The 28,000-nt window shown below is 41.6% G+C and overlaps 2 protein-coding genes across 6 annotated transcripts in view; one reads left to right on the plus strand and one right to left on the minus strand.

The window, feature by feature from the left end:
- Positions 1-28,000, plus strand: part of LOC133549082 (transmembrane protein 60-like) — a 78,349-nt gene that overhangs the window by 17,933 nt on the left and 32,416 nt on the right. For 2 of the 5 annotated variants that reach the window (XR_009806025.1, XR_009806022.1), the window contains exons 3-4: positions 10,858-10,972; positions 17,798-20,719. The gene's annotated coding sequence lies outside the window, so the exon portion shown is untranslated. Of the gene's footprint in view, positions 1-10,857; positions 10,973-17,797; positions 20,720-25,689; positions 26,548-28,000 lie in introns of those variants that run through there. The other 3 variants (XR_009806024.1, XR_009806023.1, XR_009806026.1) reach the window with 3 other exon arrangements.
- The window catches only part of LOC133549081 (lysine-specific demethylase RSBN1L-like), a 32,594-nt gene continuing 11,508 nt past the window's right edge, over positions 6,915-28,000 (minus strand). Inside the window, exons 4-8 of the mRNA XM_061894194.1 lie at positions 22,756-22,893; positions 17,783-17,925; positions 17,545-17,712; positions 8,573-8,684; positions 6,915-8,498 (exon numbers count right to left, since the gene is read on the minus strand). Coding sequence (XP_061750178.1) covers positions 7,410-8,498; positions 8,573-8,684; positions 17,545-17,712; positions 17,783-17,925; positions 22,756-22,893 — 1,650 coding nt within the window. The 3' untranslated portion in view covers positions 6,915-7,409. The remainder of the gene's footprint in view (positions 8,499-8,572; positions 8,685-17,544; positions 17,713-17,782; positions 17,926-22,755; positions 22,894-28,000) is intronic.

A 28,000-nucleotide genomic window follows, 5' to 3' on the forward strand; every position in this document is an offset into this window, starting at 1 on the left:
GATAAAAAAAAAAATGTGGGAGTTGTGGAACTTTGAAAAATGTCCCATTGATTTTAATGGGAATTTCCCAAAAATCTGGGAATTTTGGGAAAAGCGGGAATTTTTTTGAAAATGGTAAAAAACAGCAACCTTGAATGGTCTGAATGAGTTGAAATGGTTGGTGTTGGAATTTTTGTAATTGGTCAAAAAATGCTGAAGTCGTAAAATGTTGAATTTCTCGGAATTTCGGGAAAACCTGGAATTGTTCCAGTTCAAAAAATAACTTTCTTTTTTTTTCCTAATTGAGAGGATTGTTTTAACGGTTGAAATGTGTTGAAAAATGTGGAAGGAGTAGTTTCCAGAAAAAAAGAGTGGAAATAAGGCTTTGGAAAAACGGGAATTTTGGAAAATCCTGGATTTATTTTGATCTTGGAAAAAAGGTAGTATACATTTTCAGAATGGTGGAATATGTTAAAGGTGGAATGGTTTGAATAGCTTGAAAAATGTGGAAATGGTGGAAGGTTGGAAAAATGGCCAATCCATTTTGAATGGGGAAATTGTCCCAGAAATCCTGGAATTCTGGAAATTTTTGGAATTTGTCAAGGGGAAAACCCACGATTCCGGAAATAGGCTGAACAGTTTGAATTGGATAAAAAAAAATGTGGGAGTTGTGGAACTTTGAAAAATGTCCCATTGATTTTAATGTGAATTTCCCCAAAATCCGGGAATTTCGGGAAAAGCGGGAACTTTTTTGAAAATGGTAAAAAACAGCAACCTTGAATGGTCTGAATGAGTTGAAATGGTTGGTGTTGGAATTTTTGTAATTGGTCAAAAAATGCTGAAGTCGTAAAATGTTGAATTTCTCGGAATTTCGGGAAAACCTGGAATTGTTCCAGTTAAAAAAATAACTTTGTTTTTTTTTCCTAATTGAGAGGATTGTTTTAACGGTTGAAATGTGTTGAAAAATGTGGAAGGAGTAGTTTCCAGAAAAAAAGAGTGGAAATAAGGCTTTGGAAAAACGGGAATTCTGTAAAATCCTGGATTTATTTTGATCTTGGAAAAAAGGTAGTATACATTTTCAGGATGGTGGAATATGTTAAAGGTGGAATGGTTTGAATAGCTTGAAAAATGTGGAAATTGTGGAAGGTTGGAAAAATGGCCAATTCATTTTGAATGGGGAAATTGTCCCAGAAATCCTGGAATTCTGGAAATTTTTGGAATCTGTCAAGGGGAAAACCTACGATTCCGGAAATAGGCTGAACAGTTTGAATTGGATAAAAAAAAAATGTGGGAGTTGTGGAACTTTGAAAAATGTCCCATTGATTTTAATGGGAATTTCCCCAAAATCTGGGTATTTCGGGAAAAGCGGGAATTTTTTTGAAAATTGTAAAAAACAGCAACCTTGAATGGTCTGAATGAGTTGAAATGGTTGGTGTTGGAATTTTTGTAATTGGTCAAAAAATGCTGAAGTCGTAAAATGTTGAATTTCCCGGAATTTCAGGAAAACCTGGAATTGTTCCAGTTCAAAAAATAACTTTGGTTTTTTTTTTCCTAATTGAGAGGATTGTTTTAACTGTTGAAATGTGTTGAAAAATGTGGAAGGAGTAGTTTCCAGAAAAAAAGAGTGGAAATAAGGCATTGGAAAAACAGGAATTCTGGAAAATCCTGGATTTATTTTGATCTTGGAAAAAAGGTAGTATACATTTTCAGGATGGTGGAATATGTTAAAGGTGGAATGGTTTGAATAGCTTGAAAAATGTGGAAATGGTGGAAGGTTGGAAAAATGGCCAATTCATTTTGAATGGGGAAATTGTCCCAGAAATCCTGGAATTCTGGAAATTTTTGGAATTTGTCAAAGGGAAAGCCCACGATTCCAGAAATTGGCTGAACAGTTTGAATTGGATAAAAAAAAAAATGTGGGAGTTGTGGAACTTTGAAAAATGTCCTATTGATTTTAATGTGAATTTCCCAAAAATCTGGGAATTTTGGGAAAAGCGGGAATTTTTTTGAAAATTGTAAAAAACAGCAACCTTGAATGTTCTGAATGAGTTGAAATGGTTGGTGTTGGAATTTTTGTAATTGGTCAAAAAATGCTGACGTCGTAAAATGTTGAATTTCTCGGAATTTCGGGAAAATCTGGAATTGTTCCAGTTCAAAAAATAACTTTGTTTTTTTTTTTCCTAATTGAAAGGATTGTTTTAACGGTTGAAATGTGTTGAAAAACGTGGAAGGACTAGTCCCCAGAAAAAAGGAGGAAGTAGGGCTTTGGAAACCCAGGAATTCTGGAAAATCCTGGAACTTTTTTTTAATATGGAAAAAAAAGGTATTTTAATTTCCAGGATGAGTGGAATATGTTGAATGGTTTGAATCGGTTGAAAAGTGTGGAAATGGTGGAAGTTTGATAAATGGCCAATTCATTTTAAATGGGAAAAATGTCCCGGAAAACCGGGAATTCTGCGAAATCTAGGAATTTTTGGAATTTGTCAAGGGAAAGGCTGCGATTCCCGAATAGGCTGAACAGTTTGAAGCTGGAACGGTTTGAATCGGGTGAAAAATGTGAAAGATAGCGCGTGCCAAAACCTGTAGAAGAAGTTAAATAAACAGATGCATTTTGTCGTAGAAAAGAATATTACTGTGTGAGTGTTTTGGAGCGTTCACACAATAAGGAAAAAAATAGCAGATCAAAGGCCTACTGAAATGAGATTTTCTTATTTAAACGGGGATAGCAGGTCCATTCTCTGTGTCATACTTCATCATTTTGCGATATTGCCATATTTTTGTTGAAAGGATTTAGTAGAGAACATCCACGATAAAGTTCGCAACTTTTGGTCGATAATTAAAAAGCCTCGCCTGTACCGGAAGTAGCAGACGATGTGCGCGTGACGTCACGGGTTGTAGGGCTCCTCACATCCTCACATTGTTTACAATCATGGCCACCAGCAGCGAGAGCGATTCGGACCGAGAAAGCGACAATTTCCCCATTAATTTGAGCGAGGATGAAAGATTTGTGGATTAGAAAAGTTAGAGTGAAGCACTAAAAAAAAAAAAGACAAAAGAAAAGGCGACGGCGGCAGTGGGAGTGATTCAGATGCTAGACACATTTACTAGGATCATTCTGGAAAATCCCTTATCTGCTTATTGTTTTAATGGTGTTTTAGTGAGATTATAAAGTCATACCTGAAAGTCGGAGGGCTGCGGTGAACGCCAAGGTCTCAGAGGAGCCAAGATCACAACAGTTGCCTTTTTGATAGCTGCAGGAGGAGGTCGCATAATCCGCTGAAGTCTCCGGTAAGAGCCGACTTAATATCACAATTGGTTGACATGTGTTAGAGAAACATGTTCGCTTGACCGCTCTGTGTTAAAGCTTCACAACAAACAAATTAACACCGGCTGTGTTTCGGTTGCTAAAGGCAGCTGCAATCCACCGCTTTCCACCAACAGCATTCTTCTTTGACGTCTCCATTATTAATTGAACAAATTGCCAAAGATTCAGCAACACAAATGTCCAAATTACTGTGTAATTATGCGTTGAAAAGAGACGACTTTTAGCCGTGTGTGGTGCAGGGCTGAAATGTCCGCTCCAACCAATAACGTCACAAGGACGCGTCAACATAAGCGTCATCATTCCGCAACAGGATACCTCGCGGGAAGTTTAAAATTGCAATTTAGCGAACTAAACCGGCCGTATTGGCATGTGTTGCAATGTTAATATTTCATCATTGATATACAGGTGCTGTTCATATTAGAATATCATGAAAAAGTTGATTTCAATGTTTATTTATATAGCCCCAAATCACAAATGTCTCAAAGGACTGCACAAATCATTACGACTACAACATCCTCGGAAGAACCCACTAAAGGGCAAGGAAAACTCACACCCAGTGGGCAGAGAGAATTCACATCCAGTGGGACGCCAGTGACATTGCTGACTATGAGAAACCTTGGAGAGGACCTCAGATGTGGGCAACCCCCCCCCCCTCTAGGGGACCGAAAGCAATGGATGTCGAGCGGGTCTAACATGATACTGTGAAAGTTCAATCCATAGTGGATCCAACACAGCCGCGAGAGTTCAGTTCAAGCGGATCCAAGACAGCAGCGAGAGTCCCGTCCACAGGAAACCATCTCAAGCGGATCAGCAGCGTAGAGATGTCCCCAACCGATACAGATTTTCAGTAATTATATTCAGAACGTGAAACTTACATATTATATCAATTCAATACACGCATAGTGATATATTTGAAATGTTTATTTATTTAAATTTCGATGACTAGTACTGGCAATTACTGAAAATCCCAAATTCAGTATCTCAGAAAATTTGAATATTAGTTACGACTAGTACCAAAAAATATTTTTTTGAAATGTGGGCCAACTGAGAAGTATGAACATGGAAAGTTTCAGCATGTACGGCAATCAATACTTAGTTGCAGCTCCTTTTGCCTGAATTGCTGCAGCAATACGGCGTGGTATGGAGTCCACCAGTCTGTGGCATGGAGTCCACCAGTCTGTGGCATGGAGTCCACCAGTCTGTGGCATGGAGTCCACCAGTCTGTGGCATGGAGTCCACCAGTCTGTGGCATGGAGTCCACCAGTCTGTGGCATGGAGTCCACCAGTCTGTGGCATAGAGTCCACCAGTCTGTGGCTTGGAGTCCACCAGTCTGTGGCATGGAGTCCACCAGTCTGTGGCTTGGAGTCCACCAGTCTGTGGCATGGAGTCCACCAGTCTGTGGCATGGAGTCCACCAGTCTGTGGCATGGAGTCCACCAGTCTGTGGCATGGAGTCCACCAGTCTGTTGCATGGAGTCCACCAGTCTGTGGCTTGGAGTCCACCAGTCTGTGGCATGGAGTCCACCAGTCTGTGGCATGGAGTCCACCAGTCTGTGGCATGGAGTCCACCAGTCTGGGGCATGGAGTCCACCAGTCTGTGGCATGGAGTCCACCAGTCTGTTGCACTCCTCAGGTGTTATGAGAGCCCAGGTTGCTTTAATAGTGGCCTTCAGCTCTTCAGCATTGTTGGGTCTGGCATCTGGCATCTTCCGCTTCACAATACCCCACAGGTTTTCTATGGGCTTAAGGTCGGGTGAGTTTGCAGGCCAATCAAGAACAGGGATACCATGGTCCTTAAACCAGGTACTGGTAGATTTGGCACTGTGTGCAGGTGCCAAGTCATGTTGGAAAATGAAATCTTCACCTCCATAAAATTGGTCAGCATAAAGTGTTCTAAAACTTCCTGGTAGACTGCTGCATTGACCTTAGACCTCAGGAAACACAGTGGACCAACACCAGCAGATGACATGGCACTCCAGACCATTACCGATTGTGGAAATTTGACACTGGACTTCAGGCAACGTGGATTCTGTGCCTCTCCTGTCTTCCTCCAGACTCTGGGAACTTGATTTCCAAAGAAGATACAAAATTTACTTTCATCTGAAAACATAACTTTGGACCACTCAGCACTGAGCAGTCCAGTCCTTTTTGTCTTGAGCCCAGGCGAGAAGCTTTTGACGTTGTCTCTTATTCAAGAGTGGCTTTACACAAGGAATGCGACAGCTGAAGCCCATATCTCGCATACGTCGGTGCGTGGTGGTTGTTGAAGCACTGACTCCAGCTGCAGTCCACTCTTTGTGGATCTCTCCCACATTTTTGAATCGGTTTTGTTTGACAATCCTCTCCAGGGCGCGGTTATCCCTCTTGCTTGTACACTTTTTTTCTACCACATCTTTGTCTTCCCCTTCGCCTCTCTATTAATGTGCTTGGACACAGAACTCTGGGAACATCCAACCTCTTTGGCAATGACCTTTTGTGTCTTGCCCTCCTTCTTTAAAGTATCAATGGTCATCTTTTGGACAGTTGTCAAAGTCAGCAGTCTTCCCCATGATTGTGTGTCATACAGAATCAAAACGAGAGACCATTTAAAGGCTTTTCCAGGTGTTTTGAGTTAGTTAGCTAATTAGAGTGTGGCACCAGGTGTCTTCAATATCTGACCTTTTCACCTTATTCTAATTTTCTGAGATGTTGGATTTTGGGTTTTCATTGGTTGTCAGCTATAATCATCTCCTTTTTGGCAAAACACACTTGAAATGTGTCAGCCTGTTTGGAATGAATGTAGACATTCTACAAGTTAGACTTTATAAATGGAATTAATGAAATAAATCAACTTTTTCATGATATTCAATCAATCAATGTTTACTTATATAGCCCTAAATCACTAGTGTCTCAAAGGGCTGCACAAACCACTACGACATCCTCGGTGGGCCAACATAAGGGCAAGGAAAACTCACACCCAGTAGGACATCGGTGACAATGATGACTATGAGAACCTTGGAGAGGAGGAAAGCAATGGATGTCGAGCGGGTCTAACGTGATACTGTGAAAGTTCAATCCACAATGGATCCAACACAGTCGCGAGAGTCCAGTCCAAAGCGGATCCAACACAGCAGCGAGAGTCCCGTTCACGGCGGAGCCAGCAGGAAACCATCCCAAGCGGAGGCGGATCAGCAGCGCAGAGTTGTCCCCAGCCGATACACAGGCGAGCAGTACATGGCCACCGGATCAGACCGGACCCCCTCCACAAGGGAGAGTGTGACATAAAAGAAACGGCAGATCAACTGGTCTAAAAAGGGAGTCTATTTAAAGGCTAGAGTATACAAATGAGTTTTAAGGTGAGACTTAAATGCTTCTACTGAGGTGGCATCTCGAACTGTTACCGGGAGGGCATTCCAGAGTACTGGAGCCCGAACGGAAAACGCTCTATAGCCCGCAGACTTTTTTTGGGCTTTGGGAATCACTAATAAGCCGGAGTCCTTTGAACGCAGATTTCTTGCGTATTCTAATAATATGACCAGCAGCTGTATAGACTATCAAGACTGTCTGGTCGGTAGTAGTGGGTTTTAGTAGGCCTTTAAATTATGAGAGCCAAAAAAAATAAATACAAGTATATTTTGGAACCATTTATTGAGGTTCGGATAAAGAGTATAAATCACACTACCAAGTCTTAGCTTAGGAAATAAATTGTATTTACAAGAGAGTTGTATCCACATACGTCGTCGGGCTCAAATAAAAACAAGACAGTAAATGATATAAATAAGTTCTATGGAAAATAAAACTCGTCTTACAAAAAAATATATGCAATTTCTGTATACATGTCCTCACATTGGTGCTAATAACATCTATTTATGCTGTACAGTTTTGGTAGGTCATTTACAGATGCGTCTAAAAAGGCTGTGGACAACAGAAGGTGTGGAAGGAAGCGTGTTAGGTGGCTCGTACCGTCGGGAGGCGCCCAGGCACTGACACGCGGGTCACATGACCCCCTGCGTACATTCGCTAAACAAACGGGAGGCGGAGCTACTCGGCTTACATTCTCGGGGAGCGCTTCCTGTTCGACGAGAAAGAAGGAGCGCCCGCGGGGACGGAGACGGCAAGCGGGCGTTCATATCAGGCAGTCTTTGTGCGTCTTGAGCTGCGCCTGGGGGTCCTGAAGCGGCGCCTCGGCCTTGGCCTTGGCTTCCTTGAAGGGCACCAGTGTTCGACGGTCGCCGGGCTTGGCGGAGGCCGCTCCCCCTTGGTGGTGGTGGTGGTGGTGGTGGTGATGGTGGTGGTGGTGCGCCTTGAAGGACAGGGCCACAGTCTGATGGGCCTCGGCGGGTTTGAAGAGGTCGAAGGTGATGAGCGTCCGTGCGGCGGGGGCCGGGTTGGGCCGCTTCCTCGGCTCCTCCTTTTTCCTGACCTGAGCGTTGACGGCGGGCTTCAGCAATGCCGTCTTGGCGTCCTCCCTGCCCGCGCACTTCGTCGGCGTCGCCCCGCCGCCGTCCGCCCGGTGGCCGCTCTTCTCCTTCTTGTGTTTGTCTCGCGTCTCGTCACGGGCCCCCGGACCCGTGACCCCGTGCTCCTTGTCCTTCTTGGGGTGAGACTTTTCCTCCCTCGGGTGTTTCACGCCGCCCTTGTCCTTCTCCTTGCCTTTGTGCTTCCGGTCTTTACTCCGGTCCTTCTCCTTCTTGACGGAGGCCCCCACGTCAGCCTCTTTTGGACTCTTCCTCTGCAGCCTCTCCTCCTCCCTTTCCTGGGGCGAGTCCACGCCGCCTCTTTGCCGGCTGTCACTCTCCTCTTCGGGCTTGGCAAACACCAGTTGCGTCTGATGGTCCTTCTCCTTCTTCACCTCCTCTAGTTCTGCTGCACACTCCTCCTCCTCCTCCTCCTTCCAGGGCAATGACGGAAGCTCTTTACTCCTCACAGCGTCCTCCTCCTGCTTCATCACAGTCCGAAGGGCGTGGTCACACTCCTCCTCTTTGAGGCGCAACGCGACGTCGCACGCCTTGGCCTTTTCCGCGTCCTCGTGCTGGTGGTACTGCCGGAGTCGTATGTGCCACGCCAGGCTGCAGACGGCCGACACCGTCTTGAACTGGTGCACCACCCCCCGGGGGATGAAGTAGACGTCGTCGTGGTAGAGCTGGATGCGAGCGTAGCGGATGCCCTCCCTCCTCAGCTGGTTCAGCTTGGCGTCGTCGATCCACTGCACGCACTGGACAGCGGGAGGGGACACACACGTCAACGACCTGGGACTCGCGACTACTTTTCGGTCGGAACTTGGCCCACCTGAGACAGCGGCGGCTCGTGGAGGTCCAGCTGCATCCTCATGACCACCTCCGGGAAATCAGCGGCGTGAAAGCACACCACGTCTTTGGTGACGCGCGCCGGTGTGTCGCCGCTGGAACACAAAGCAGCCATGTACACTAGAAATAGGCACCGAGCACAAACTTTATTATGTCACTTTATTCTTTATATTTTTCCCCATTTACCGTATTTCCTTGAATTGCCGCTTAGCATTACCGCCGGCTCAAACTCGTTTCGCAAAATATTATTTTTATTAACGCATGTCTAGAATTTCCGCCGGGTCAAACCCGTTTCGCCAAATAATTAGCGTATGTCTAGATCAGGGGTGCCCACACTTTTTCTGCAGGCGAGCTACTTTTCAATTGACCGACTCGAGGGGATCTACCTCATTTATATATATCATTTATATTTATTTCTTTATGAAAGAGACATTTTTGTAAACAAGTTAAATGTGTTTAATGATAATACAAGCATGTGTAACACATATAGATGTCTTTCTTTCACAAAGACAAGACTATAAGTTGGTGTATTACCTGATTCTGATGACTTGCATTGATTGGAATCAGACAGTAATGATGATAACGCCCACATTTTCAAATGGAGGAGAAAAAAAGTTGTCCTTTCTGTACAATACCACGTGAAAGTGGTTGGTTTTTGGCATCTAATGCATCCAGCTTCCGTACACTTTACAAGAAAAACATTGGCGGCAAATTCCGTAGCTTGCTTGATTGACATTCACGGCACCCGAGGGTCTTGTGAGATGACGCTGGCTGCTGCCAGTTCGTTATTGTGAAAAAATGACAGAGAGGAAGGCGAGAAACACTTTTTATTTCAACAGACTTTCGCGCCGTCCCTTCCGTCAAAACTCTAAAGGCCGACTGCACATTTCCTATCTTCACAATAAAAGCCCTGCTTCATGCTGCCTGCGCTAACAAAATAAGAGTCTCGGAAAGCTGGCGTGCACAAGCGATGTGCACGCCAACTTTCTGAGGGATCGCTTGTGCACGCCAGTTTTCCGAGACTCTGTATTTAGTTAGCGCAGGCAGCATGAAGCAGGGCTTTTATTGTGAAGATAGGAAATGTGCAGTCGGCCTTTAGAGTTTTGACGGAAGGTACGGCGCGAGAGTCTGTTGAAATAAAAAGTGTTTCTCGCCTTCCTCTCGGTCATATTTTCATAATAATGATCTTGCAGCAGCCAGCGTCATCTCACAAGACCCTCCGGTACCGTGAATGTCATTTAAGTGACGTCTTGGTGAAGATAGATGATCACTAATTTTTAGGTCTATTTTTTTAAAAAGCCTGGCTGGAGATCGACTGACACACCCCCCGCAGTCGACTGGTAGCTCGCGATCGACGTAATGGGCACCCCTGGTCTAGAATTTCCGCCAGGTCATTTTCAAAATGGAGGAGGCTGATTTCAATCATTTGAAATCGCATAAAGCAGGGGTAGGGAACCTATGGCTCTAGAGCCAGATGTGGCTCTTTTGACGTCTGCATCTGGCTCTCAGATAAATATTAGCCGACATTGCTTAACACGATAAGTCATGAATAATTCCGCTGGTAATCACAGTGTTAAAAATAAGAGCTAGACGAAGTGGCTGGGGAGAGGGAAGTCTGGGTTTCCCTGCTTAGGCTGTTGCCCCCGCGACCCGACCTCGGATAAGCGGAAGATGATGGATGGATGGATGGAAAATATAAACATATCATTAAAAAGTACGCAAACATTGTAAATATGTTTTGTGCTGCAGCTATTGATTATTATAGTAATCGGGTAATCTATCGAGTAGTTTGCCCGATTAATGACGTAATCGGTTAAAACACACGTTATTCATGCTTATTAGGGAAAATGGAAACAAGTATTGTTCTGGTTGCCAGGAAGTTCATTACCTTCTATTTAACTTTTATTTCATCCATTATGTTTGACCTTTTATAAACGTCAGGATTTTTTTATTTTTATAAACGAATAATCCGAGCACCATAACAGAAATAGATGCTTTTTTTCCTCATCAAATTCTTCAATTTTAATCGTTGCAGTCCCAAATATGTTGCAGTATTCCATGAATATAAACAATATTTTCCATACAAAATTAAATCAAATACCATATTTCAGGGCTTCACGGTGGCAGAGGGGTTAGTGCGTCTGCCTCACAATACGAAGCTCCTGCAGTCCTGGGTTCAAATCCAGGCTAGCAACATTGTTTACTTGTGGTTTTTTTTAATTTTATTTATACATTTTAAAAGTAAACAGTTGTTGACGCCTCACACAGGTATTCTCCAAGGCTTTGACACATGAGACTCCACAACAGTTTCTCCAGCCTTATCATCAACAGAGATGCTGGAAGAGTTGGATGTAAAAAAAACCTCTGCGTTGGCATTCCAAAGGTTTGTTTGGTCTTTTGATATACACATCATTTATTCTACAAATCTCAGCAACTGTTCTTATACCTAACAATAATGTCAACTTTTTTAATTATTTGCTTGTCTGGTATAATTAAGAAGGTGTCACTTACAGTCAAATAAAATAACAATACAATTTGATTATTAAACATTGATTAATAGGTATGGGCTTCACGGTGGCAGATGGGTTAGTGCGTCTGTCTCACAATACGAAGTTCCTGCAGTCCTGGGTTCAAATCCAGGCTCGGGATCTTTCTGTGTGGAGTTTGCATGTTCTCCCCGTGAATGCGTGGGTTCCCTCCGGGTACTCCGGCTTCTTCCCACTTCCAAAGACATGCACCTGGGGATAGGTTGATTGGCAACACTAAAATTGGCCCTAGTCTGTCTATCTGTGTTGGCCCTGTGATGAATTGGCGACTTGTCCAGGGTGTACACCGCCTTCCGCCCGATTGTAGCTGAGATAGGCGCCAGCGCGACCCCAAAAAGGAATAAGCGGTAGAAAATGGATGGATGGATGGACTATATTTCAGGTCTGCTATCCATTATTTTAGTAGCCGTGTACCCTATTGATTATTTTGTCCGAATAATCGGACAAAACCCGCTTTATAGCTTAATTTTTTAGGAAAAATAATAAAAAATCGAATTTTTTGCTCCATTCTTTTTTTTCCTAACTCACATCCAGAATGAAATTGACCTTTTGATGTGCTCTTCGAGTGGAAAAAAAAAAAGATGTTGGCCACCACACAGATCACAGCCCTCACACCCACACAACCGCTCTGAAGTGCAGAAGCTATGTCCGCATATTTAATTCCAGGCAACCCTCACTTTCACTTTCACTAGTTCATCCGTTTTGTCATTAAACAGTTATTAATCCAAGTGATGATATAAAGCTTTTTTTTTTTTTTTCCATCGATGAAACGGAGCCTTACTACACTACAAACCCCAAAACCAGTGAAGTTGTCACGTTGTGTAAATGGTAAATAATGGTAAATAAAAACAGAATACATATATATTCATTTAAATAGACTGCAAAGACAAGATATTTAATGTTCGAACTGGAAAATGTGGTTATTTTTTGCAAATATTAGCTCATTTGGAATTTGATGCCTGCAACATGTTTCCAAAAAGCTGGCACAAGTGGCAAAAAAGACTGAGAAAGTTGAGGAATGCTCGTCAAACACTTATTTGGAACATCCGATTTGGGAACAGGTGGGTGCCATGATTGGATATAAAAAGCAGGTTCCATGAAATGCTCAGTCATTCACAAACAAGGACGGGGCCAGGGTCACCACTTTGTCAACAAATCCATCCATCTATCCATCCATCTTCTTCCGCTTATCCGAGGTCGGGTCACGGGGGCAACAGCCTAAGCAGGGAAACCCAGACTTCCCTCTCCCCAGCCACTTTGTCCAGCTCCAGGATCCCGAGGCGTTTCCAGGCCAGCCGGGAGACATAGTCTTCCCAACGTGTCCTGGGTCTTCCCCGTGACCTCCTACCGGTTGGACATGCCCTAAACACCTCCCTAGGGAGGCGTTCGGGTGGCATCCTGACCAGATGCCCGAACCACCTCATCTGGCTCCTCTCGATGTGGAGGAGCAGCGGCTTTACTTTGAGTTCCTCCCGGATGGCAGAGCTTCTCACCCTATCTCTAAGGGAGAGCCCCGCCACCCGGCGGAGGAAACTCATTTCGGCCGCTTGTACCCGTGATCTTATCCTTTGGGTCATGACCCAAAGCTCATGACCATAGGTGAGGATGGGAACGTAGATCGACCGGTAAATTGAGAGCTTTGCCTTCCGGCTCAGCTCCTTCTTCACCACAACAGATCGGTACAACGTCCGCATTACTGAAGACGCCGCACCGATCCACCTGTCGATCTCACGATCCACTCTTCCCCCACTCGTGAACAAGACTCCTAGGTACTTGAACTCCTCCACTTGGGGCAGGGTCTCCTCCCCAACCCGGAGATGGCATTCCACCCTTTTCCGGACGAGAACCATGGACTCGGACTTGGAGGTGCTGATTCTCATTCCGGTCGCTTCACACTCGGCTGCGAACCGATCCAGTGAGAGCTGAAGATCCCGGTCAGATGAAGCCATCAGGACCACATCATCTGCAAAAAGCAGAGACCTAATCCCGCGGCCACCAAACCGGAACCCCTCAACGCCTTGACTGCGCCTAGAAATTCTGTCCATAAAAGTTATGAACAGAATCGGTGACCAAAGGCAGCCTTGGCGGAGTCCAACCCTCACTGGAAATGTGTTCGACTTACTGCCGGCAATGCGGACCAAGCTCTGGCACTGATCGTACAGGGAGCGGACCGCCACAATAAGACAGTCCGATACCCCATACTCTCTGAGCACTCCCCACAGGACTTCCCGAGGGACACGGTCCAATGCCTTCTCCAAGTCCACGAAGCACATGTAGACTGGTTGGGCAAATGTCAACAAATGCCTGAGCAAATTGTTCAAGAACAACATTTCTCAACCACCTATTGCAAGGAATTTAGGGATTTCACCATCTACAGTCTGTAATATCATCAAAAGGTTCAGAGAATCTGGAGAAATCACTGCACGTAAACAATGATATTACGGACCTAGGATCCCTCAGTCGGTGCCGCCTCAAAAAGCGACACCGGTGTGTAAAGGATATCGCCACATGGGCTTATAAACACTTCAGAAAACCACTGTCGGCAACAACAGTTGGTCGCTACATCGGTAAGTGCAAGTTAAAACCGTACTATGATAAGACACAGCCATTTATCAACAACACCCAGAAACGCCGCCGGCTTTGCTGTGGAAAAGTGTTCTGTGGTCTGACGAGCCCACATTTCAAATTGTTTTTGGAAACTGTGGACGTCCTGTTTTGTCCTACAGAACCATTTAGATGGTTCTAGGTGCAAAATGGAAAAGCCAGCATCTATGATGGTATGGGGGTGCATTAGTGCCCAAGGCATGGGTAACTTACACATCTGTGAAGGCACCATTAATGCTGAAAGGTACATACAGCTTTAGGAGCGACACAGGTTGCCATCCAAGCAACGTTAATTCGTTAAATTTTTATTTATCTCCTTCATTGATGTGCATTTTTGATCAATAGACAATTAAACGCTAACAAAAAAACACATATTTACACACCTGTGCTTGAGAAAGAACAGGATAAAGAAAATCTTATATTTCCTGCCCCCTTCAACATAATAAGTAGGTCATGGATAGCTCAGGTGCACAAGCATACAAACCAAACAAATCCATCTAAATGTAATGTAAACAAACAAAAAAACCCAAGTGCAAACCCGAACAAAAAATAATATACACCTCACGGGATGATTGTAAACCAGACAAAAAAATAAGTAAAATAATAAATATAAGGCAAAATGTAAACCCTTACAGCTGTCCATATGATGTTATTGTTCGGTCTTTATATACTTTTTTCAATTGGAATATATTCCTACAATCTTTTATCTCATTGTCAAGAGAATTTTACCATGGACGCCCCTGCTTATTTCAGCAAGACAATGCCAAGCCACATGTGGCTTCGTAGTAAAAGAGTGCGGGTACTAGACTGGCCTGCCTGTAGTCCTGACCTGTCTCCTAATGAAAATTTTGAAGGCTAAAACATGAGAAGGGAGACTGTTAAACAACTTAAGCTGTACCAAGCAAGAATGGGAAATAATTCCACTTCAAAAATGTGTCTCCTCAGTTCCCAAACCTTTACTGACTTTTGTTACAAACCCTGTTTCCATATGAGTTGGGAAATTGTGTTAGATGTAAATATAAACAGAATACAATGATTTGCAAATCCTTTTCAACCCATATTCAGTTGAATATGCTACAAAGACAACATATTTGATCTCCAAACTGATAAACATTTTTTTTTTTGCAAATAATAATTAACTATAGAATTTGATGCCAGCAACACGTGACAAAGAAGTTGGGAAAGGTGGCAATAAATACTGATAAAGTTGAGGAATGCTCATCAAACACTTATATGGAACATCCACAGGTGTGCAGGCTAATTGGGAACAGGTGGGTGCCATGATTGGGTATAAAAACAGTTTCCCAAAAAATGCTCAGTCTTTCACAAGAAAGGATGGGGCGAGGTACACCCCTTTGTCCACAACTGCGTGAGCAAATAGTCAAACAGTTTAAGAACAACGTTTCTCAAAGTGCAATTGCAAGAAATTTAGGGATTTCAACAGCTACGCTCCATAATATCATCAAAAGGTTCAGAGAATCTGGAGAAATCACTCCACGTAAGCGGCATGGCCGGAAACCAACATTGAATGACCGTGACCTTCCATCCGTCTGTATCAAAAAGCGACATCAATCTCCAAAGGATATCACCACATGGGCTCAGGAACACTTCAGAAAACCAATGTCACTAAATACAGTTTGTCGCCACATCTGTAAGTGCAAGTTAAAGCTCTATTATGCAAAGCGAAAGCCATTTATCAACAACACCCAGAAACGCCGCCGGCTTCTCTGGGCCCGAGATCATCTAAGATGGACTGATGCAAAGTGGAAAAGTGTTCTGTGGTCTGACGAGTCCACATTTCAAATAGTTTTTTGAAATATTCGACATCGTGTCATCCGGACCAGAGGGGAAGCGAACCATCCAGACTGTTATCGACGCAAAGTTGAAAAGCCAGCATCTGTGATGGTATGGGGGTGCATTAGTGCCCAAGGCATGGGTAACTTACACATCTGTGAAGGCACCATTAATGCTGAAAGGTACATACAGGTTTTGGAACAACATATGCTGCCATCTAAGCGCCGTCTTTTTCATGGACGCCCCTGCTTATTTTAGCAAGACAATGCCAAGCCACACTCAGTACATGTTACAACAACGTGGCTTTGTAAAAAAAAGAGTGTGGGTACTTTCCTGGCCCGCCTACAGTCCAGACCTGTCTCCCACTGAAAATGTGTGGCGCATTATGAAACGTAAAATACGACAGCGGAGACCCCGGACTGTTGAACGACTGAAGCTCTACATAAAACAAGATTGGGAAAGAATTCCACTTTCAAAGCTTCAACAATTAGTTTCCTCAGTTCCCAAACATTTATTGAGTGTTGTTAAAAGAAAAGGTGATGTAACACAGTGGTGAACATGCCCTTTCCCAACTACTTTGGCACGTGTTGCAGCCATGAATTTCGAAGTTAATTATTATTTGAAAAAAAAAAATTAAGTTTATGAGTTTGAACATCAAATATCTTGTCTTTGTAGTGCATTCAACTGAATATGGCTTGAAAATGATTTGCAAATCATTGTATTCCGTTTATATTTACATCTAACAATTCCCCAACTCATTTGGAAACAGGGTTTGTAAAAGGAAAGGCCATGTAACACAGTGGTAAAAATGCCTTTCTTTGCAATGTATTGCTGTCATTAAATTCTAGCTTCATGATTTTTCACCAAAAAAAGTATAAACATGAAATAGCTTGTCTTGAATACACGTTTTTGCCAATCATTGTATTCTGTTTTTATTTACCATTTACACAACGTGACAACTTCACTGCTTTTGGGTTTTGCATATGAAAATTATATCTTTATTCTCAATATATCCGACAAAAAAAAATACAGATGTCCCCGCCTTCCGCCCGATTGTAGCTGAGATAGGCGCCAGTGCCCCCCGCGATCCCAAAAGGGAATAAGCGGTAGAAAATGGATGGATGTACCCTATTTCCTTGAATTGCCGCCGGGGCGCTAATCAATTTAAAACCTCTTCTCACTCCGGCACTTACCAAAGGCATGCGGTAAATTTAGGACTGCGCTTATAAATTTGAGTGTGATGTAAGGATACCATCATGAAAAGCACATTTAATTAAAAAAACAACAACATTATGGTCTTACCTTTACTTATAAATTAAGTCCATGCACAGTTCCTTCTGATCAAAACCATTGTTAACTTCTTTATAGAAGCCTTATCTTTCTTCAGTTTTAAAAGTCTCTCTATTTCGATGGAGATCTACCTTTATTACCTCCTGCTTCGATTGAAAGTCCAGTTTAGAAAACTGTTTTATTTTAGATATGTAATCCTCCATGTAAAAAGTGCAAGCGAGAGGAAAAAATAAACAATCGCTGCTAACCATTGCTGCTTGTTGTCACTTCTTCTGCAGCCGAGTAGTCGCAAGAAGGATCACTAGCGCCCTCTACCACCAGGAGGCGGGAGTCATATAATGACTCATACTTGACACACGCAGCTACGGTATATTAATAAAACATAGCTTATTACTGTTCTTTTTAGCACATTCAATAGCTTGGACCTTAAATACTACTGAATAGCTCTTAATCTTCTTCCCTTTATGCGATTTCAAATGATTGAAATCAGCCTCCTCCATTTTGAAAATGATGACAGGTGAAGTGTCACTCGTGACGTGACGAGTTTGACCCGGTGGAAATTGTAGGCATATGCTAATTATTTTGTGAAACGAGTTTGACCCGGCAGTAATTCCAGCCAGGAAATACGGTATAAACTAAATAATTGACAGCATATTAAGACAAAAACGAATATTCGTGCAGAATCCAAGGAGCGGGTGTTTAGCAAAAAGAGTGTACTCACTCCTCTCCGCAGCGTACGGCCTTCAGCACGCCGACCGCGGCGGTGGTCTGTCGCTCGAAGCCCTGACCGATGTGATCGGCGTGGGCTCTCGTTCGGTCCTCGAACAGCATCTCCCTGGGCTCGCTGGCCCGAGGCAGGTACTGCAGGTTCTTGATCTCGTTGGTGGACCTGCCGCGGTTTAACAGTGGATCATTGAGCGCCCGTGTGGGACGTCCTTCAGCTGGTGGAGTAAACCCACCTTTTTCTCTTGAAGGGAGACTTGGGCATCTCGGCCATGGGGATCATCTGCTCGCCGGGTCTGACCCACATGATGGGGCCGTCGTCGCTCTCCGTGGGACTCTGGAGCCTCAGACTGGAGAAGGTTCCCCAGGGTAGAGTCCGCTGCCAGAACAACCAGCAAGTAAGGCAAAGACTCAAAAATATCTCAAATATATACTCGACATATTCCTATTCGCAATGCTGACCCATGCTAGAGATGTTGAAGTGTGATGATAATCTCATTTACCAACAACAATGAACTATAAAACACACAGAATGTCTGCAACTTGTGTATGACAGAGCAGACAGTGAAGGTAGGGTTTCTTTCTAGAATTATTTGTCCTAATGAAAAACACTGCAATAATTTCATCGTGTGCTTCTACTGCCATCTAGTGTCTAATTCTAAATCCGTATAGTATAAAACAAGAAAAACATCAATCACATGTCAAGTACCATGTTATATGACTCCACATAACTCATAATTTCATCATAAAGTATGTCCTTGTACTGCTATCTAGTGTCTAATTTCAAGTCTGTATAGTATAAAACAAGAAAAACATCAATCACATGTCAAGTACCATGTTATATGACTCCCGGGGTGAATGGTTGAAACATTTGAAAAAAGTAAGCACGCTAACAGTTAACATGATTCACGTACCAAGTTATATTATTAGGATGTACGGCTGTGAAATTAACTTGGAAAAAAAAAAAAAGTGTAAAATTAGCCCAAAATGTTAGCACGCGACTCTAAATATGTTAGCATATGTCAAGTCAACGTGTCAGTAAAATAACCTTGGGATAATCCGCCCATCCCTTTTTTACCGCTCGTTCCTAACGGTTATAAAATTTGCAAGAAAGTTAGCAAGCTTAAGTTGACATGTTAGCATGCTAACAGTTAGCATGTGTCACGTACCAAATGATATGACTCTAAAGGTTATTTAAATCCTGTGCTAAGAGTGCAAGTACCATTGATTAAAAACCATAAACTAGAAAAAAATAAGCCTGGAAATTTTGCAACTTTTGGCACAACTTTATGAAGAAGCGACTGCAAATTAGCCCAAAATGTTAGCCAGCTACTTTAAACAAGTTAGCATATGTCTAGTCAACATGTCAATAAAACAACTCTGGGATAATCTATAAATGGCTTTTATAACACTCGTTCCTAACGGTTATAAAATTTGCAAAAAATTTAGCAAACTTAAGTTAGCATGCTAACAGTTAGCATGTGTTACATACCAAATGATATGACTCTGAGTGTAAGTAACATTGATTAAAAATCATAAACTCAAAAAAAACTAAGCCTCGAAACTTTGCAACTTTTGGCACAACTTTTTGAAAAATTAGCCCAAAATGTTGGCATGCGATTTAAAACAAGTTAGCATATGTCAAGTCAACATGCCAATAACACAAAACTGAGATAATTTGTCCATCCCTTTTCTACTGCTTGTTCCCAACGGTTATAAAATCTGCAAAAAACTTAGTTCTTAGGTTATAACATTTATAAAAAAGTTAGCATGCTAACAGCTAGCATGTGTTTCGTACCAAATGATATGACTCTGAGGTCATTTAAATCCTGTGCTAAGATTGCAAGTACCATTGATTAAAAATCATAAACCCACAAGTTGATTCAAGGTTATTGTGAAAAAAATTTGCCTTGAAACTTTGCAACTTTTTGAAAAATTAGCCCAAAATGATATCATGCGCATCCAAACAAGTTAGCATGTGTCAAGTCAACACGTCAGTAACACAACTCTGAGATAATTTGTCCATCCCTTTTCTACTGCTTGTTCCCAACGGTTATAAAATTTGCAAAAGTTAGCATGTTACCATTTAGCATGTGTCACGTACCAAATTATAGCATTCTGAGGTCATTTAAATCTTGTGCTAAGATTGCAAGTACCATTGATTAAAAATCATAAACTCACAAGTTGATTCAAGGTTATTGTGAAAAAAATTTGCCTCGAAACTTTGCAACTTTTGGCACAGCTTATTGAAAAATTAGCCCAAAATGATAGCATGCGGCTCTAAACAAGTGAGCATATGTCAAGTCAACATGTCAGTAACAACTCTGAGATAATTTGTCCATCCCTTTTCTACTGCTTGTTCCCAACGGTTATAAAATTAAAAAAAAAAGTTAGCATGCTTAAGTTAGCATGCTAACAGCTAGCATGTGTTTCGTACCAAATGATATGACTCTGAGGTCATTTAAATCCTGTGTTAAGATTGCAAGTACCATTGATTAAAAATCATAAACTCACAAGTTGATTCAAGGTTATTGTGAAACATTTTTGCCTTGAAACTTTGCAACTTTTTGAAAAATTAGCCCAAAATGATAGCATGCGCCTCTAAACAAGTTAGCATATGTCAAGTCAACATGTCAGTAACACAACTCTGAGATAATTTGTCCATCCCTTTTCTACTGCTTGTTCCCAACGGTTATAAAATTTATAAAAAAGTTAGCATGCTAACAGCTAGCATGTGTTTCGTACCAAATGATATGACTCTGAGGTCATTTAAATCCTGTGCTAAGATTGCAAGTACCATTGATTAAAAATCATAAACTCACAAGTTGATTCAAGGTTATTGTGAAAAAAATTTGCCTTGAAACTTTGCAACTTTTTGAAAAATTAGCCCAAAATGATATCATGCGCATCCAAACAAGTTAGCATGTGTCAAGTCAACACGTCAGTAACACAACTCTGAGATAATTTGTCCATCCCTTTTCTACTGCTTGTTCCCAACGGTTATAAAATTTGCAAAAGTTAGCATGTTACCATTCAGCATGTGTCACGTACCAAATTATAGCATTCTGAGGTCATTTAAATCTTGTGCTAAGATTGCAAGTACCATTGATTAAAAATCATAAACTCACAAGTTGATTCAAGGTTATTGTGAAAAAAATTTGCCTCGAAACTTTGCAACTTTTGGCACAGCTTATTGAAAAATTAGCCCAAAATGATAGCATGCGCCTCTAAACAAGTGAGCATATGTCAAGTCAACATGTCAGTAACAACTCTGAGATAATTTGTCCATCCCTTTTCTACTGCTTGTTCCCAACGGTTATAAAATTAAAAAAAAAAGTTAGCATGCTTAAGTTAGCATGCTAACAGCTAGCATGTGTTTCGTACCAAATTATATGACTCTGAGGTCATTTAAATCCTGTGTTAAGATTGCAAGTACCATTGATTAAAAATCATAAACTCACAAGTTGATTCAAGGTTATTGTGAAAAAAATTTGCCTCGAAACTTTGCAACTTTTGGCACAGCTTATTGAAAAATTAGCCCAAAATGATAGCATGCGCCTCTAAACAAGTGAGCATATGTCAAGTCAACATGTCAGTAACAACTCTGAGATAATTTGTCCATCCCTTTTCTACTGCTTGTTCCCAACGGTTATAAAATTAAAAAAAAAAGTTAGCATGCTTAAGTTAGCATGCTAACAGCTAGCATGTGTTTCGTACCAAATTATATGACTCTGAGGTCATTTAAATCCTGTGTTAAGATTGCAAGTACCATTGATTAAAAATCATAAACTCACAAGTTGATTCAAGGTTATTGTGAAAAAAATTTGCCTTGAAACTTTGCAACTTTTTGAAAAATTAGCCCAAAATGATAGCATGCGCCTCTAAACAAGTTAGCATATGTCAAGTCAACATGTCAGCAGCACAACTCTGAGATAATTTGTCCATCCCTTTTCTACTGCTTGTTCCCAACGGTTATAAAATTTGCAAAAAACTTAGCATGCTTAAGTTAGCATGCTAACAGCTAGCATGTGTTTCGTACCAAATTCTATGACTCTGAGGTCATTTAAATCCTGTGTTAAGATTGCAAGTACCATTGATTAAAAATCATAAACTCACAAGTTGATTCAAGGTTATTGTGAAACATTTTTGCCTTGAAACTTTGCAACTTTTTGAAAAATTAGCCCAAAATGATAGCATGCGCCTCTAAACAAGTTAGCATATGTCAAGTCAACACGTCAGTAACACAACTCTGAGATAATTTGTCCATCCCTTTTCTACTGCTTGTTCCCAACGGTTATAAAATTTGCAAAAAAGTTAGCATGCAAGATGTTAGCATGTTACCATTTAGCATGTGTCACGTACCAAATTATAGCATTCTGAGGTCATTTAAATCTTGTGCTAAGATTGCAAGTACCATTGATTAAAAATCACAAGTTGATTCAAGGTTATTGTGAAAAGAATGTGCCTTGAAACTTTGCAACTTTTTGAAAAATTAGCCCAAAATGATATCATGCGCATCTAAACAAGTTAGCATATGTCAAGTCAACATGTCAGTAACAACTCTGAGATAATTTGTCCATCCCTTTTCTACTGCTTGTTCCCAACGGTTATAAAATTTGCAAAAAAGTTAGCATGCCGATGTTAGCATGTTGCCATTTAGCATGTGTCACCTACCAAATATAGCATTCTGAGGTCAATTAAATCTTGTGCTAAGATTGCAAGTACCATTGATTAAAAATCATAAACTCACAAGTTGATTCAAGGTTATTGTGAAAAAAATTTGCCTTGAAACTTTGCAACTTTTTGAAAAAATAGCCCAAAATGATAGCATGCACCTCTAAACAAGTTAGCATATGTCAAGTCAACATGTCAGTAACACAACTCTGAGATAATTTGTCCATCCCTTTTCTACTGCTTGTTCCCAACGGTTATAAAATCTGCAAAAAACTTAGCATGCTTAAGTTAGCATGCTAACAGCTAGCATGTGTTTCGTACCAAATGATATGACTCTGAGGTCATTTAAATCCTGTGCAAGTACCCATAAACTGGGAAAAAAATAAGCCTGGAAACCTTGCAAGTTTTGGCACAACTTTCTGAAAAAGCCGCTGCAAAATCGGAAGTCGTTTAGGCTGCGATAAGAGGCCTGCAAAATCCCGGGGGAGCTGCCAAACGAGCAGATTGTGTTGACGGCAAGACGGGACGGGACTACCTCCAGGAAGGGAGACTCCTCCAACATGTTGATGAACTCGGGGAAGAAGTCGCCGACCTCCTCGTCCACGGCTCCCACCAGACTGACCTGCCGCATGGCCCCCGCCCGGTACGTTCCCTGGGAGTAGGTGCGCTTCACCTGCAGCAGAAGGCACGTGCAAGCAGACACAAAACCAACTTTATTTACAGATCACAACCTGCATGGGAAGCGAAGTGCATCGGAACTCGGCGCGCCGCGCTCCTTACATGCGGCGTCGTGGCCGACGGCTTGTATTTTGCCACGGTCTTTTTTACGTGACAAATGTTGCCTTTGCACTGTGTTCACGTGCCGACACAAACGTGGCTCACTTCCTCAGGAGAGAAGAGGCAACCTCGCGCACGCACTGGCATTTCCAGCCAAACACTTTTGTAGCCCGGGCTGCCATTAAAAACTGCAGTGAGTGTTTCAAGAGAGGGGGGAGTAAAAACTGCTGACACATGTTGGGACAGGGAGGGGTGGGGGGGGTGGGGGGGAGGGAGTCCCAAAGACTCCTGCACCAGTACCAGGACCTGACGCCGTGCTGATTGCTGCTCAACGTCAACTCATTGATGAGTTAAGCATACCGTATTTCCTTGCATTGCCGCCGGGGCGCTAATTAATTTAAAGGGGAACATTATCACCAAACCTATGCAAGCGTCAATATATACCTTGATGTTGCAGAAAAAAGACCATGTATTTTTTTAACCGATGTCCGAACTCTAAATGGGTGAATTTTGGCGAATTAAACACCTTTCTGTTTATCGTTTTTTTTAGCGATGACGTCAGAACGTGACGTCACCGAGGTAACACACCCACCATATTCATTTTCACATTACAAACACCGGGTCTCAGCTCTGTTATTTTCCGTTTTTTCGACTATTTTTTGGAACCTTGGAGACATCATGCCTCGTCGGTGTGTTGTCGGAGGGTGTAACAACACTAACAGGGAGGGATTCAAGTTGCACCACTGGCAAGAAATCTGCCGCCAGACCCCCATTGAATGTACCAGAGTGTCTCCACATTTGACCGGCGATGCTAAGACAGACATGGCACAGAGATGTATGGATAACCTGCAGATGGATTTGCAACCATTAAGTCAACAAAATCACAAAGGTGAGTTTTGTTGACGTTGTTGACTTATGTGCTAATCAGACATATTTGGTCACGGCATGACTGCCAGCTAATCGATGCTAACATGCTATTTACGCTAGCTGTATGTACATTTGAAACTAGATACCAACAGTTAATGCGAAACAAACACTTACCAATCGACGGATTTAAGTTGCTCCAGTGTCCCAAGATGCGAAAGTCCTGATCGTTTGGTCCGCACATTTTACCGGCGATGCTAATAAGGCAGCCATGCTATGGGGCCACTTCATTAGGTACACCCATGATATGGCCGAATAGCGTCAATAGCTTCAATTTCTTCTTCAATTTCGTTTTCGCTATCTGCCTCCATACTCCGACCATCTGTTTCAATACATGCGTAATCTGTTGAATCGCTTAAGCCGCTGAAATCCGAGCTAATGTCGCTATATGTTGCTGTGGTAACCGCCATGTAGTTTGTATTGGCAGCACTGTATGACGTCACAGGGAAATGGATAGTGGTTTCGAAGATAGCGAAAATTAGGCACTTTAAAGCTTTATTTAGGGATATTCAAAAAATACAACAAGCCACTGGGAACTAATTTTTATTGTTTTTAACCCTTCTGAAATTGTGATAATGTTCCCCTTTAAAACCTCTTCTCACTCCAGCGTTTACCAAAGGCATGCGGTAAATTTAGGCCTGCGCTTATAAATTTGAGTGTGATGTAAGGATACCATCATGAAAAGCACATTTGAATGGGAAACACTTTATTATGGTCTTACTTATAAATGAAGTCCATGCGCAGCTCCTTCTGATCAAAAGCATCGATAACTTGTTCATAGAAGTCTTCCTTATCTTTATTCAGTTTTAAAAGTCTCTCTATCTCGATGAAGATCTTCCTTTATTACCTCCTGCTTCGATTGAAAGTCCAGTTTAGAAAACTGTTTTATTTTAGATATGTAATCCTCCATGTTAAAAGTGCAAGCGAGAGGAAAAAATAAACACACGCTGCTCACTCTTGCTGCTTGTTGTCATTTCTTCTGCAGCCGAGTAGTCGCATGAAGGATCACTAGCGCCCTCTACCACCAGGAGGCGGGAGTCTTTTAATGACTCATATTTGACACACGCAGCTACGGTATATTAATAAAACATAACTCCTTACTGTTCTTTTTAGCATATTCAATAGCTTGGACCTTAAATCCTACTGAATAGCTCTTAATCTTCTTCCCTTTAAGGGATTTAAAATGATTAAAATCAACCTCCTCCATTTTGAAAATGATGACAGGTGAAGTGTCACTCGTGACGTGACGAGTTTTGACCCGGCGGAAATTCTAAGCATATGCTGCCGTCTAAGCGCCGTCTTTTTCATGGACGCCAAGCCACATTCAGCATGTGTTACAACAGCGTGGCTTCGTAAAAAGAGTGCGGGTACTTTCCTGGCCCGACTGCAGTTTAGACCTGTCTCCCATCAAAAATGTGTGGCGCATTATGAAGCGTAAAATACGACAGCAGAGACCCGGACTGTTGAACGACTGAAGCTCTACATAACACAAGAACGGGAAAGAATTCCACTTTCAAAGCTTCAACAATTAGTTTCCTCAGTTCCCAAACATTTATTGAATGTTGTTAAAAGAAAAGGTGATGTAACACAGTGGTGAACATGCCCTTTCCCAAATACTTTGGCACGTGTTCCAGCCATGAAATTCTAAGTGCATTCAACTGAATATGGGTTGAAAAGGATTTGCAAATCATTGTATTCTGTTTATATTTACATGTAACACAATTTCCCAACTCATAAAGAAACAGGGTTTGTATGTATTTTTTTTTAGTGTCTTCAGACCATGACTTGCTGTCAAATGCTATCTGACGCTCTTCAAGAATGTCATGGCTCACTTTGCCAAACACGGATGTCATCAGGCCACGTTACGAAAACATGCAAACAATCACAGAGTCAGCAAGCCACCATGCGTCTTGTTGCTTCACAGACAAGTAACGTGACTAGAAAGCGCTCCACCAGGGAGACCTTGGAGAATGTTCTTGTTCTTCCCTGCCATGGGGTCCCTGGACGGAATAATTTTAGGTTAGCGTGACCTAAATGGATCCCTCTCGCGGCGCGCGACTGCACACTTTATGGCTGCTGCTGCTGGACGGGAACATCATTTCGAGGGCATGCAGCCCCGTGTAGCAGAGTCCGGCGTGCATATAATTAGACAGTTCATCATATATATATATATAGAGAAAGTGCTGATGTGTAATTTACATTCTTGCTTCTTGGATGCTTATAAAGGTCGTAAAGGGCAAACGTCTGCAGAACAAACATCGAAGATAAAAAAAATAAACAACTACAGGCATTACTGTATTTTCCAGACCATAAGGGGCATCATAAGGTGCACCATGAGGCGCACTGCCCATTTTCCATCTTTTTCATATATAAGGCGTACCAGATTATAGGGCACATTAAAGGAGTCATACATTATATATATACCGTATTTTCTTGAATTGCCGCCGGGGCGCTAATTAATTTAAAACCTCTTCTCACTCCCGCGCTTACCAAAGGCATGCGATAAAAGTAAGCATGCGCTAATTATTTTAAAACCTCTTCTCACTCCGGCAATTACCAAAGGCATGCAGTAAAAAAATTGAGTGTGATGTAAGCTTGGACCTTAAATCCTACTGAATAGCTCTTAATCTTCTTCCCTCTATGCGATTTGAAATTACCAGTATTAAAATCAGCCTCCTCCATTTTGAAAATGATGACAGGGGAAGTGTCACTCCTGACATCACGAGTTTGACCAGGCGGTAATACTAAGCATGCGCTAAGTATTTTGCGAAGCGAGTTTGACCCGGCAGTAATTCAAGGCAGGCGCATACTATATGCCCTGTGGTAATTCAATGAAATACGATTATATATATATATATATATATATATATATATATATATATATACATATATACACATATATATATATATACACATATATACACACATATATATATATATATACATATATACACATATATATATATATATATATATATACATATATACACATATATATATATATATATATACACATATATATATATATATACATATATATATATATATATATATATATATATATATATACGTATATATATATGTATATATATACACACACACACACACACATATATACACACACACACACATATATATATATATATACACACACACACACACATATATATACACACACACACATATACATATATATATATATATATATACACACACATATATGTATATGTGTGTATATATACATATATACACACAAACACACACATATTCTGTATATATATATATATATATATATATATATATATATATATATATATGTGTATGGATATATATACATAAATATACACACATATATGTACATATATACATGTGTGTATATATGTATATATGTATACATATATCCATATACATATATCCATATATATATATACCCACCTCCAAAGACATGCACCTGGGGATAGGTTGATTGGCAACACTAAAATGGTCCCTAGTGTGTGAATGTTGTCTGTCTATCTGTGTTGGCCCTGCGATGAGGTGGCGACTTGTCCAGGGTGTACCCCGCCTTCCGCCCGATTGTAGATGAGATAGGCGCCAGCGCCCCCCGCGACCCCAAAAGGGAATAAGCGGTAGGAAATGGATGGATGGATGGATATATATATGGATATATGTAAACATATACATATATATATATATATATATATATGTTTTTTTCTAAATGTAAACACTTCCTTGTGGTCTACATCAGTGTTTTTCAACCACTGTGTCGCGGCACACTAATGTTCTGTATTTTCAATGAAACATACAAAATGTTGGCGTTCTTTACTTGAGTCATATTGCCATCATATTACTGCCTACATGTATCTCTTATGTGTGACTGCCATCTACTGGTCACACTAATTACACCTTGTACAAAATGAAATTGCTTCGAGGATCCGTGAGCAAAACCACAATTATTCCGTACATTAGGCGCACTGGGTTATAAGGCGCAGTGTCCAGTTTTTTGGGGAAAAAAATGATTTTAAGTGCACCTTATAGTCTGCAAAGTACGGTAAACACAAAACGCATCAACAATGGAAATA

Source organism: Nerophis ophidion, linkage group LG03 (genome assembly GCF_033978795.1).
Source record: "Nerophis ophidion isolate RoL-2023_Sa linkage group LG03, RoL_Noph_v1.0, whole genome shotgun sequence".
NCBI lineage: Eukaryota > Metazoa > Chordata > Actinopteri > Syngnathiformes > Syngnathidae > Nerophis > Nerophis ophidion.